Here is a 13642-nt window from a genome sequence, read left to right as displayed (position 1 = left end):
ACAAGTGCTCTAATAAATGGATGGATGGAATATTTATAATGTCGTGGATGCATCATGCAGACAAGTGTTAATATGGTGATATTTTGTCTGAGCGTTGCTAAATCTCTTTGTTGTTTTTAGTTTTTTTTTTAATGATTGAATGAATATTGGCAAAATAATAATATGTGTAAAAAAGGTTATCATCCATCCATTTTCCAAACCTTTTATCCTCACTCAGTTTACGTGCTTGCTGGAGCCTATCCCAGCTCATTCTGGGCGAGAGGTGGGCAACACCCTGACTTGGTCACCAGCCATGAATGTCAGTGTGATTGGTTGTATGTATCATCTACGGACAATTTAGAGTTTTCCATGTACCTACCGTGCACGTTTTGGGGACGTGAGAGGAAATCGGAGAAAACCGACTCCACACAGGCGAGGCCGGATTTGAACCTGGATACTCGGAACTGTGAGGCAATTGTGATAACCTGTTGCCCACATTGCTACAAGATTACTATTATGAGTATTATTTATAAAAATACAATTAGTTATCATTTAAAATAAATATTTTTTCATATTTATAATGTATATTTATTAATGTATTTATTCCAAGGGTATAAATATAATGCATGGTTATAAAATACATTATTTTTCAAAAATAATATTTTGCAAATAGTTTTATTTAGTTGAATGTGAAATACAAATTATATACATGTGTTTATATTTTTATATAATTATGTAAATTTTAGATGTATTTATTTTATTTTATAAAAGGAAAAGAAGACGAAGAAGAATGTAGAATTATAATATAGATTATCAACCACTTCCTTGTTCCTAATAAAGCTGTCCACACATTGTATATGTGCCTATGAGCAGTTGGTATTTGTACTGAATCCCCTCTTGTTAACTGTTTTTGTATCGTACCTTTTTAAAATATTTTTTTCAAGCAATGTCAAAATATTGGGAAGACTTATAATAAGGGGGAAGGAGACATTAATTATTATATAGTATGAGGAGATATGTTGTTGTTTTTGTTTATATATATATATATATATATATATATATATATATATATATATATATAATATATATATATATATATATATATATATATAGGACAGGTCCTGTTCGGTTCTATTTGTTTCATAGAATTGTGCGGCGGGCCAATTACATGCTCTGGAGGGGCTGTATATGACCCAGGAACCTTAGGCTGCCAACCCCTGACTAACAGCCGCTGCAGTCGTGCTGAATAAACAACACAATTTGGCAAATGTCTGGCGTGGGCATGGCCCTTTTTCTTCCTCTGACATCAGATTTATGATATTCCTATTCCAAGTTGGTTCTCCAAAGATCATCCGAGGTGGGGGGCTGTAGTGCATGCTGGGTAAAAGATGAGGAATATAATGATGAAGGCATCGTCGGTAGTGAAGACAGACTAGGACCAGTCACAGGAAGAGAACCAGACATGGCCAGAAAAGATGCAGACAAGGAGGGATGGGGAGGATGCGTGATCAGGTATGGGGGGCGCGAATGAAGAAGCGTGTGTGTATGTGTGCCAAGCGCCAGGCGTGTTGTAGCGAGATAGAGTGACAGAGAGGCGAGTGGTGCCAAGGGAGACCGAGCAATGGAATGCCTCTCAATCTGTAATCCGGAATGTAATCCACGTGCCTGATGCTCAGATTAATGCTTCATGGCAGGGAGGAGGGTGGGAGGAGGAGGTGTCAGGGGACGGGCGGGGGGGAGATAAATGACCATAAAAGAGACTGTAGATATCGAGGAGGAGACGTGGACGGCCTGGATATTTGTGACTTCATTTACCCTGTAGCAAGCAGTGCATACATACATCCATCCATCCATCCATTTTCTATGCCGCTTATCCTCACGAGGGTTGCGGGGAGTTCTGGAGCCTATCCCAGCTGTCAACGGGCAGGAGGGCGGGGTACACCCGGAACTGGTTGCCGGCCAATTGCAGGTACATGGAGACAGACAACATTCGCACTCACAATCACACCTAGGGGCAATTTAGAGTGTGCTATTAATGTTGCATGTTTTTGGGATGTGGGAGGAAACCGGAGTGCCCGGAGAAAACCCACGCAGCCACGGGGAGAACATGATTGAAGCCGGGTCCTCAGAACAGTGAGGCCAACCCTTTAACAGCTGAGCCACCGTACTCTATTACTACTATCTGCAATCTAATGAGTACTTACTTTCTTCAGATGGTAATGGTTGCTTTTCTTGGCCCATTTAACAGTATGTTTATCATTGCACTTGTGGTTTGCCTCACACTATGCTGTTCCTAATATTCTGGTGATCTCATGAATCTAGAGTTGAGAGTCAAAATACTGATTGTCAATGTCTAACTTTACGTTTGGGCGATGCCGGACAGTATCCAACTGGAATGTAATGCTCAACGTTTTTGTTCCGCATCGGTGGGCAGGTAAGGTAATTTGTCAGGTAGAGAAGTGAGTCTTATTTTGATAAAGAAGTACGTAGTGGGAGGTGGAAGGTAGCTAGATTGCTCGGCCGACTAAAGCGTCAACCTCTGAGTACTTGGCCCCTCGTGGCTTCAAGATGACAAACGAGCACGTTTGCCGTCTCGTCCTCACACAAAGGAGCATTTCTCTGGGTTTGATTTCCAAAAATCCTCAGGACAATAGAGGGGGAAAGACAGAAAGGAGACAGAAGGCTCGGCTCGCCTTTGCTGCTGCGTGGAACAAACCTCGCTTCTTGCTCATTAACTTGGTCTTTGATCCTTTAGTACAGAACATCCAGCACAAGGATGAATAATTAATTGCCAATTAAAGGTTAAATCCACAGAAAACCTGGGGCATTTGTGTCCTTGCAACGGGATGTTGTGTAGCCGTTGTAGATGGAGAGGCCTGATTGATGGAGGCGACAGAGGTGAGTGTGTGATTAAAAAGATGACAATTCGTCAGGGTTTCATTGTTGTACGAGGCGCAAAGTGGACGAGGAGAAGCGAGGCGGGACAGAGTCTGTGACAAAGTCAGGTGTACTGTATTTCCTCAAATAGTAGCCCCATGAGTCCTCCACATCCTCAAAAAAAAAAAAAATTATAAAAAAAATTTATATATATATATATATATATGTATATATATATATTATTTTATTTTTTTTACAAAAATGTAATTTTAATTTAAATCATATTCATTAGGGAAAAAAAATCATAATCACTTCAGTGAGTGTACACTGGAACTGCCACATACAGTATTTGGAGTTTCCTATTCAGGTTTTTTTTTTCCCTCTGAAGTTTTTTTATTTGCTAGTTTTGTACTCAGACCAAAGCCATGTCTAATATAAAAATATTGCTTTTTCTGCTATTTATTGAGTGGGGCAAATAGTCCGACACATAAATACAAAATGAAAACACTCACGAGGAGCTGCTGTTTGACACAGCTAGCACACGGACTCTCAGTCAAACCAACTGACTCCAGGTCCTAGGCCACACCCCTTAAAGGCACACACCAAACACAAATACTACAGTATATGCTGTAATAATTACTCTTGATCAAATACTTTATATAGGTTTACATTCTCTTTTATGGTGATGGTTTTTTTTTTTTGGTGGTGGCGTTGGAACATATTAACAACATAATAATTCATTTAAATGGGCCAAATTTATTTGGCATGATTTGTCAGTCAACCCCTCACTTAAGATAATATATTTTAAGGTATAAGAGTTTTCATCCATACATATTTGCGTGGCTTTGTCTCCTCAGCCAATAAGCACAAACCATGGATCGAGACCGAGTACCAGGGCATCGTGATGGAGAACGACAACACGGTCCTCCTCAACCCGCCGCTCTTCGCCCTGGACAAAGACGCTCCGCTTCACTATGCCGGTAACGCCCAACAGCACACCTGCAATGACCTAACAGATCCTTTACTGCCTGTTATTTTGTGTTGGATGTCTCGAGACCGCAGCCATCGCATGGCTGTATTCCCAACCCTCCCACCTCCCCGCCTTCGTTCTAAATGAATGGATGAATTTGCCGGCCGAGGTGGCTATTTTTAGAACAACATAGTGTAATTGAAGCCATCATGGCAGGAGCAGTCAGCCGCTCGATCATGCGTGCGCCCCCTGGGACCTGAAATAACCGTGTGGGCTCAAATGATAATAGAGAAATGGAATAGGTTTGTGTCACTCACAAAGGGGGCGGGGGGTGTTTTGTTGTTTAAAAAGCTCCAAAACCCCTTAAATCAGATACTACAGTACAGTTTATATTGAGTGTCAATTTCCTTCATTTTTTTCCTCCTCTTTCAAACAATGCATTCTCACGCTTTTTATGCCTAAAATGACATCAAAATGAAAATGTATTCACTAAATTCAGGACATTCCACATGCCAAAAATTCCCACTTTCCCCCAAAATCTTGATACTGTGCAGCTCATTCAGGATATCTTGGCATTTGAATAATTCCCACCGTTTTTATTCCCCAAATTAACACATATTTAACATTTATCTCCTCCTTCCATATTTTCTGACCTGTTTAAACCATTTTTAACATGTTCAGATCATTCAGGACATTTTGGAAACGATCACATTCCAAAATGTTCACAGTGAAATTCTCCAAAGAAGAGATATTTAACAAATTGTCCTCACTATTCCACATTTTTTCCACCCATTCATAGCGTTCCATCTTCAATGGGTTCAGCTCGTTCAGGACATGATGAGAACGATCACATTCTCCAATTTTCACAGTAAAATTCTCAAGTAAATTGAAAATCTTGTACATATCCACCTCCTTGGCCATTTCATGAGCAATTCAAGCGGTTCCGATTTCAAGTTTCACATTCAGGATTTCGACAATGCATATTTTCCCACAGCACTTCACTTCAGGGTCAGCGCTTCAGCGTTCACCTGTAAAAATAATTATAACATTACATATAGGAGTCCCCGTGACCCTGAGCAGGATAAACTGTATAGAAAATGTAAACAGTAATATAATTGTGATTCTTATAGTTCTTCTGCAAAATCTATTATTATTTGCAGATTGTCTGTCTGAAATCTCATTGGTGTACCGCCTTATAGTGCGGTTGGTGGACTCCATTTTAACGTACTCGCTACAAAACCGAGTTATGAACATACAGTATATGCAGACGCACATGTCCTCCTTCATGCCTCCATATTTTTTCCACCCGCCCCTATCCAGGTGAAATTTGTGGTTTCCGAGTGCACAACGGCCCCTCGGGCTCGGGCTCGGTCCAGTTTGAAGCGGTGGTCCTGGACCGCTCCACTGGCGAGGGTCTGGTGCGCTCCAAGGAGCCGCTGGACTGCGAGAGCCAGCGGGAGCACAGCTTCACCATCCAGGCCTACGACTGCGGCGAGGGTCCCGATGGCATAAACAGCAAGAAATCCCACAAGTGGGTGGCACCCTCCCGGGAATGCGTTGGCATCCCGCTCCTCATCCTTCTTCCAACGCTCCTTGTCTCCTCAGGGCCACCGTACACGTGCGTGTCAATGACGTCAACGAGTTCTCCCCCGTGTTCGTAGAGCGTCGCTACGAAGCGTCGGTCCCGGAGGGGCGTCTGTTTGACCGCATCGTCCGTGTGGAGGCTCTGGATGCCGACTGCTCCCCGCAGTACAGCCAGATTTGCTTCTATGACATCATCACTCCCAACGTGCCCTTTGCTATTGACAACGATGGTGAGACAAAAGAGCCCTAGCTATTCAAAAACTCTTTAGCCCCATAATCCTCACTGAAAACGTACAGGGGAAATCCAGTGCTTTGCATGAACAATGTATCCAATAGGTCATGTAATATGTACTCTATTTAGACAATGTGATGTTAAATCCTCTCTCATTTAATAGTGTTTTGAGAAGATTTTTATCGACAATTCCGAATTTTCAGGGGCGCTGCCACTTTCGTGAGTCACATGACCTACGTGCGCGGATGTTACGTGTACCGTGCCACAACAAAGGCTCGATTACATGAGACACCGTTTATGCCCAGCGCTGATTTTTCGTATTTATCTGCATCTGATGAAGAAATAGCAGTATCGGTTGATCGGGAGGATGGAGGAATACTCACCGGACATCGAAGTTCGGTTCGCGGTCCGCTTCCGGAGCTCACAAGCCGCCTTCGGCAGCGGCGGAGGCCTTTAGCCGAGCTTCGGCGGCGGCGGAGGACTTTAGCCGGAGCTCCTTCGTCAGACTCCGTGCCATTCCCATCCGAAGAACCATCCGTGGCTGCCGGCCAGGAGCTCCCGGGGGCCTTTGTTTACGTACTTATGTCGTGCCTAGGCCTCTAAGTAGTCGGACTCCGCCTCATTTCTCCCAAAGAACCATCTGAACAATCAACATTAATCACAGCCACAGGTTGAAATTTGTATGGAAGTATTCCTCCGTCTTCCCGATCAACCGATACTGCTATTTCTTCATTAGATGAGGATAAATACGAGAAATCGGCACTGGGCATAAATGGCGTCCCATGTAATCGAGCCTTTGTTGCGGCACGGTACACGTCACATCCGCGCATGTGACTCGCAAAAATGGCAGCGCCCCTGAAAATTCGTACTTGTCGCGAAAAATCTTCTCAAAACACTATGAAATGACAGAGGATTTAACATCACCTTGTCAAAATAGGGTACATATTACATGAACTATTGGATACACTGTTCCTGCAAAGCACTGGATTTCCCCTTTAAATACGTGGAATATGCTAGCCACGCCCACCAAGCTCTTTGAATGCCTGGCAGAAGTTCGTGTTGCACGGCAGAATAAATGGGGCTCAACTACAGCTGCCACACAAGCCAATGGAAAAAAAATGGCATATGATGTTAGCCGTGGCTGCCAGGCTGTTTTAATGGCAAAGTCAATGGAAGGGGGAATGAAATTAGAAAGATAAAACAGCCATGTCATTTCACAATGAACACTGCTCTGCATTGACTATAAATTACCAGAATCAGGTTTAATTTCAAGGAGAGGCGTTAGAATGGATTCATGGCCTTTCAATTAACATCAATGGGGAAAATTGATTTGACATCCGAGTAAAGTGACTTATGGGATTCAAACTCACAAGACAACCTACTGCTGTAGAAATTAATTTGGAACAAACCTCTAAATCCTTTATATCTTCATGCACAAATAGACAATGGCGCACAGGCACGAAGTCAAACAATTGCATCGTCTTCCTTCCCCTGCCAGGTAGTGAGGCACAAATGTGAAAATAGACTGCGTGGGCAGACTATCGTTGTGGATTTCTGCATAAACACTGCAGCAGCTGTTCAGGTGATCTCTCCATCTATTCCCTCAGGTCTTATTTCTCGTTTGCTGCAGCTGCCGGCTGGCTGACTGACAGCCCGGGGTGTTTTCGTAACACAAAACGGGGAGGAGGAAGGAAAGCTGCCTCATTGTGACTCTGCACAATTTGCGTCGTGGTCCAAGGCCTCACGTTCCGACCCCCGTCGTTCTTTCTTACGTGACCGTCACATTTCTCACCTTTGTGCACAATAAAAAGCCTCTTTCTTAAGATGGTGCAGGTGCCGTGCAGCGAGGAGAGGGCTTTGATTCAGGGCTCGCATCCCAGTGACTCGCTCCACTTCTGCACTTCATTCTTTGTCTCATTATCGTCTTTCTCTCTTTCTTTGTCCCACTCTCTGCGTCTCCTAGGTAACATCAAGAACACAGAGCCGCTGGACTCCAAGCGTCAGCGCGTTCACACCTTCTGGGTGACCGCCTTCGACTGCGGCAAGAACCGCGCTCAGGCCGACGCTCAGGTGGCGGTCACGGTCAAGCCGTCCTGCAAGCCCGGTTGGATCGGTAACTCACTCCCTCGCCTCTTTGCGTCATTTCTAGTCTTAGATAGCGTCGACGTGGGTTGGGAGCTATGTGGGTTGGCTGGTGATGTGAGTCAGCTGGAGTTGAACGAGGCTTACTGATAACGAGGGTTTACAATTGCAACTGTTTTGATCATTATTCATTTCTTGTAATACAGTAGTGAAGGCTCATAAAAGCGATCAGAAGCACTGACCGGAATTTACAATCAAAATTCCAGTATTTGTTCCATGAAATTGAGTTTATTTATGCCTGAATCTATTCTCTGCCTGTTTCAGTTGTACTGCCCAATTTAACTTAAACTATGTCACCAATGGGACTCTTTCTTTATTTTAAATTCATGGCCAACTCGCTGGCTCACAATAAACGTCAGGATTTTTCTGTCTTCTTAGCGCAAAACAGCTCTGGCAGTTGCAGCCAAGTTCGACTAGCAAAAGACATCCGTAGCAATCTGCACACGTAAATACATTTAATAACTTCATTTGAAAGGTAATTGTTTCGTTTTTGTTAATTACCAGCAGATGGTAAAGAAAACAGCTAGCAGTCTTACAGACAGTACCAACATGCATTGTATTTCCATTCATGGAGGCAGGACTTTCTTCATCAAGCTACTGATGCGTTAGCATCTTAACCGATGTGATCAGTCCTGGGAGTAGCCGACCTCTCTCCTTGAGTCAGCTGGGATTTGCCGGTTTTACTGTGTTTCAGGTTGGACCAAACGGGTGGAGTACACGCCTGGCTCAGGTAGCATCCCGCTCTTCCCCACCTTGCATTTGGAGACTTGCGAGGAGACCGTCTGGAACATCCAGGCCACTGTAGAGCTTCAGACCGGCCACATTGGGAAGGGCTGCGACCGTGACAGCTACTCAGATAGATCGGTGCGCCGACTCTGCGGTCAGTGAATCTAAAAACATGACCTAACTCTTTCGCTTGAGATTTTACCTGAGGTGGGACTAAGTCACATACGTCCAAATTGTATGTCTCAAACCTTAAACGTCCACTGTCATGAAATGCATGATTTTTAGTATGTTATTTATGTTATTATTAGGTCTCAGCATCTTATTTACACATTAGCCATTGTTCACTCAGTATTAGCATGAAAGCTTACCGCTATCTGTAGTTGCCGGACTTAGCTGGACTAAAACATTCACCACTACTGTATATAGTTTTTAAATTATTCTGGAACTTGTCTCCTTTTTCTGTTACTTCATTGTCTTCTCGAGGAAACCATAACCGACATGAAGCTTATTTAATCTTTAACTAGCTATCAGTTAACTATATTGTATGGTTAAAGCTCTACCTCGCTTTGTGACTTTTATAGAGACAATATAAATTTAAATGTCATGGGTTTCGCTTAGTATCAGCATGTAGCGTCAATGCTACATGTACTTACATGAGTTCACTGAACAATCACATTTTATCTGAGTGGTTCCAAAACCAGTTATATTCCCCATTACCTTTTATGCTCCTAATCAAACCCATAACTTAGATCAAGCCTAAAGCTAGAGGTTAATGTTTAACCAGGTCTTGGTTAGCTAAACTGTGATGTTAACGTAGCTTCCCCGTCTTTGTGGGTTTTATTGTGACAGAGTGGTGTTAGATTAATTAGCTCCTGTTTATCTTATCATCATGCTGTATATCAAACAGTCACAATATATACAGCATATTTGCACATTCACCAAATTTCAGTCAGTATTTGTATGTAGCATCAACACAACTGTACTGGTGTTAGTTAACTGGCAGTTACATTGGCAAATATTACATGGTGGGATTATTTTTTTTCAATACTTCCAAAAGTCTTAATTTTCAATAACTTTATCTTTTCAATTAAATGCGTAACTGCCAAAAAGCTTCATTTATAGTTGACCAGCTATCAGTTCGCAAAATTGAGACTTTAACGTAGCTTACTTGACTTTGGGAGTTTTATAGTGGCGGTATGAAGTTAGATTTTGTAGTTGTTGTGTAAATTATCTTTGGGTTACAAACCTTGCATTCTCTTTTTCATTTGATCAAAAACATAATGTAATCCAAATGTACAAATCTTCATATCTTCTTCCATGGTAGCGACTTCTTGGTTTGGCCTTAGCAGATACTGGTGGGTTTATAAGATGCTTTTTGTTTTAAAAAAATAATAAATGGCACACTATCAAGAAAATGTCTATTTTTGAAAATAGACAAGCAAAGATTTGTCAAGTCTTTCATGTTTTTGTTGTAAAATTGGTGACTTAAGACTGACTCGAGTCAAGTCACGTGACTCGAGTGCCCCACCTCTGTTGTTTTTACTGATATGTTGGCTTGGCTCCATCTGTTCCAGGCGCCGTTCGGGGCGAGGTGGATCTCCTCCCACCTCCGTCGCCAGCAGCCAACTGGACATCGGCCCTTCCCACTCTTCCCTCCTCCGATTCCTCGCTGGTCTTCTCCTTCAACGGGTCCAACCACGTGGTGGTGGTACCGGACACCGTGGTCTCAGGTCTGTCCGGCGACCATTTCACCCTGCAGCTGTGGATGCGCAGGTGGGGCACCAATGTCCAGCCAGCTGCCGCTCAGCCTAAAGCGAGTCGCAAAGAGGAGGAGACCATCGTGTGTAGTACTGTCAAGAATGGTGAGTCACACTGAATAACTTTATTTGAAGTAGAATAGTTAAAAAATAATTTGGATTAATACCTTGGTCCCATTTCCAGCATCCTATGTTAGTGAAGTAGTTTTTTTTTCTGCCATGACAAGGACCAAAATTAAATCAAGGGGTATATAAGTAAGACATTTTGTGTGTCTCCCATTGCCCCAAGACTGAACAGAACCAAGCAGCGGTAGCCAACGTTCGCTTAACTTTTATGCTCTCAGAACAATGTTGTTCACTATCTTTTGAAAAGATAAAAAGCCAAAAAGCTACTTTCCGGTTTGGAGCCTGGCCTGTCCAAATGAATATCTGACATAGTTGTCGGCAAATCGGCCTTTCTCGGATATTATTTTCGAATGCTACTCCTTCAAAAGTTATTACAGGATTGTTGCGAGATGAATGTTTACGGCCTCAGTGGACGAGGTGCTCTTTAACTTCACGTCCCCGCTCCAGCAGCCACAATAAGTCCAGTAAAAAGAGGCACTGTGCACCACGGCCGCTGCGCGGATACTACAGTATTTGAATATTTCCCCCAGGAAAGCAAGGTTCAAATGAAATTTCACACATCCAAAGGAAAGTCAAAAGTCCCGAGCATTGTGGCTTCTTCTTCTTCACAGATGACTCGTTTTCCCACTACTCGCTTTCCGTGCATGGCTGCCGTCTCTCGCTCTTCTACTGGCCCGATGTCTCGGCTGCACGGCCCGTCAAGTTCCTGTGGAAATTGGAGCAGGTACTGGGGGGGGGTTATTTGCTTTCACGTCAAACTGTTCAGGTAATCGTCTTGCACACGCGGGAAACATGAAAAAAGACCAAGATGTCTGTCAGGCTCGTTGTGTGAGAGTCCAGGGTTTACTGTGGTCGGGGATTCTGTTTTGACTGAAACCGCTTGCCCCAGACAGATTGTGGAGGATTACATTCAAGCTGATACCGAGTTTAAGATAAGATTTGTTCAAATCCCCCTGTCTTTGTCTGATACCTTGTTACCTTTACACCCCTCCTCTCCGCTCATTATGCCAACATGGACCCAGAGCATTTTTCCATCATTTACTGGGATGTATTTTTTTTAAATTCATATTTCAATTTTTCCTGAAAAATAATTTTTTTACCAAAATATTTAAAAACTACAAAGAAATATATATTTATAATGACTACAGTATTTTAAAAAATATGCCTGTCATGAATATAATATATTCTGTTTGGAAAAGTATTTCCAGACATGGGCAACCCCAAGAAAATATTTTACTAAAAATATACTGCATTTTTTGGGGGGTGATTAAAATGGAAATTCTGTATAATTACATTTGAAAAGATGTACAAAATTTTAAAAGTCAGGTCTTCAGAAGCAAATGAAAATATTTTTCAAAAATATAATTTTAAAATATAAATTATGAAATACAATTACTGTATGCTGTAATATAAAGGAATGTTTTAAAAAGTGTAAAAAGTACTATATATTTGAAAAAAATCAATGATTTGTTGATGATTCAAATAATACCAAGCTATACTGTAGTCCACTCCCAAAAATATTTTACCCCAAATATTTTTAAGTTTATACAGTATGTATATAAATAATAATTATAATAATGCTTTCATCAAGTCACTTGTAATTCTAATGAATTTTTTGACAGATTGTAAAAAAAGTAACGAAAAATATTAAATAAATAAGGAGAATATAGACATTAAATAAAGTATATGCAATTTTAAAAAATATATTCATTGTAATCTATTAGTAAACAATAATATAGGCAGCACTGATGTTCGAGGCTACTCTTAATTATTTGGCCAATTACATATTGATAATATTTAAATTACAACATAAAGGTAAACAAATACATTAATAATGTGATTCAGTGATGAATAATATGTAATATTAACATAAAAAATAAGTAATAACAACTGTAAAGAATAGCTACTGTAGCTTTCTTTGCTACCGATGCAATGTTGACGCCATGTCATCCGAAATGACCGACCGATTGTTCCATGTACTCGCCAGGTGTGTGACAGCGAATGGCACCACCTGTCGCTCAGCGTCCAGTTCCCCTCAGTCACCCTGTACGTGGACGGCGTCACCTTTGACCCCGCTCTCATTCACGACAACGGCGCCCTGCCCAACCCGGCCCCTCGCCAGAGGATGTCCATCGGTGGCTGCTGGGGTGAGAGCCGCAACGTCGATAAATGAAAACCGATTCTTACAGCCAGCAGCGAGGGTGAAATCCATTTTTGGACATGAAAGCGATGAGCGGCTAGCATCAAATCAGTAGTGTCCAACTTTTTTTTTTTAACTCCGTGGAGCAGGGCTGTCAAACATTTGTCATAATACAGCAAATCTGCACATTTTAGTGGCTTTTTATGGCCAGTAACCCACACCTGTGCAATAATCACGCTGTCTAATCAGCATCTTGTTATGCCACACCTGTGAGGTGATGGATGTTCTCACCAACACAGGTTTAGCAAGATTTATGAACAATATTTTGGAAAGACAGTAACAGGCCTTTTGTGTACCAATTATAAGTACATCACTGTAATTTCCAGCCAATAAGCTGCGACTTTTTTCACACGCTTTCAACTCTGCGGTTTATGCGGTGGATGCGGCTAATTTGTGCACTTTTTCTAACGGCGGCAAGGGGGCACTCGAGCGGATATGGTAAGAGTGAGAGCGGTGGTATATACGTATGTGCCGAGGAAGCCCTGTTAGTGCTGCCCTAGCATGCTGCTGCCGTGTCTCAGTGATTTTTACCGGCATGTTTGTTTTAACCGGCCCGGTTCGTGCGGCGCTAGTGTTAGCGTTAGCGCGGCGGCGTTAGCGTTAAACTCTCTGTGTACCGTCTTTCCTTGTAAATATCTCGTGTTTCAATGTGGATTTCAATGTGGCCACCTGTGGCTTTTACACAGCTGCGGCGTATGTATGTACGCTCTGTAGGCCCGGAATTACAGTAATCCCTCTCTATTTAGCGAATCACCTATAGCGGATTCAGTGCATCGTGGACCCCCTCCCCCAAAAAGGGGCTGTATAATGCGGCATCTCCAGCAAAATGACTTGGACAAAAAATAAATAAATAAATAGAAATACATAGAATTAGATATACAAAAACGGCAGCATACATTAGTACAGTACTGTAGTGGGAAATTGCAATGATAGGGCATAATGTGGCATCCTCAGCAAGACGACAAGAACCAATGGAGGAAAAAAAAACAAACAAAAAAAAAAACGACACTTACCCCTACTTTGCAGTTTTTTACTTTTCGCGGGTGGGT

At 42.2% G+C, this 13642-nt stretch overlaps 1 protein-coding gene across 1 annotated transcript in view; it reads left to right on the top strand.

Moving 5' to 3' along the window:
* Positions 1 to 13642, top strand: part of clstn3 (calsyntenin 3) — a 29618-nt gene that overhangs the window by 1238 nt on the left and 14738 nt on the right. The window contains exons 3-10 of the mRNA XM_061819711.1: positions 3714 to 3836; positions 5147 to 5357; positions 5432 to 5640; positions 7606 to 7755; positions 8479 to 8664; positions 10085 to 10372; positions 11005 to 11117; positions 12381 to 12540. Of these exons, the coding sequence (XP_061675695.1) occupies positions 3714 to 3836; positions 5147 to 5357; positions 5432 to 5640; positions 7606 to 7755; positions 8479 to 8664; positions 10085 to 10372; positions 11005 to 11117; positions 12381 to 12540 (1440 nt within the window). The remainder of the gene's footprint in view (positions 1 to 3713; positions 3837 to 5146; positions 5358 to 5431; positions 5641 to 7605; positions 7756 to 8478; positions 8665 to 10084; positions 10373 to 11004; positions 11118 to 12380; positions 12541 to 13642) is intronic.

Source organism: Syngnathoides biaculeatus, chromosome 5, assembly GCF_019802595.1.
Source record: "Syngnathoides biaculeatus isolate LvHL_M chromosome 5, ASM1980259v1, whole genome shotgun sequence".
In the NCBI taxonomy this organism is placed as follows: Eukaryota; Metazoa; Chordata; class Actinopteri; order Syngnathiformes; family Syngnathidae; genus Syngnathoides; species Syngnathoides biaculeatus.
Note: the sequence above shows the minus strand (reverse complement) of the source record. Positions and strands in the feature narration are given on the sequence as shown.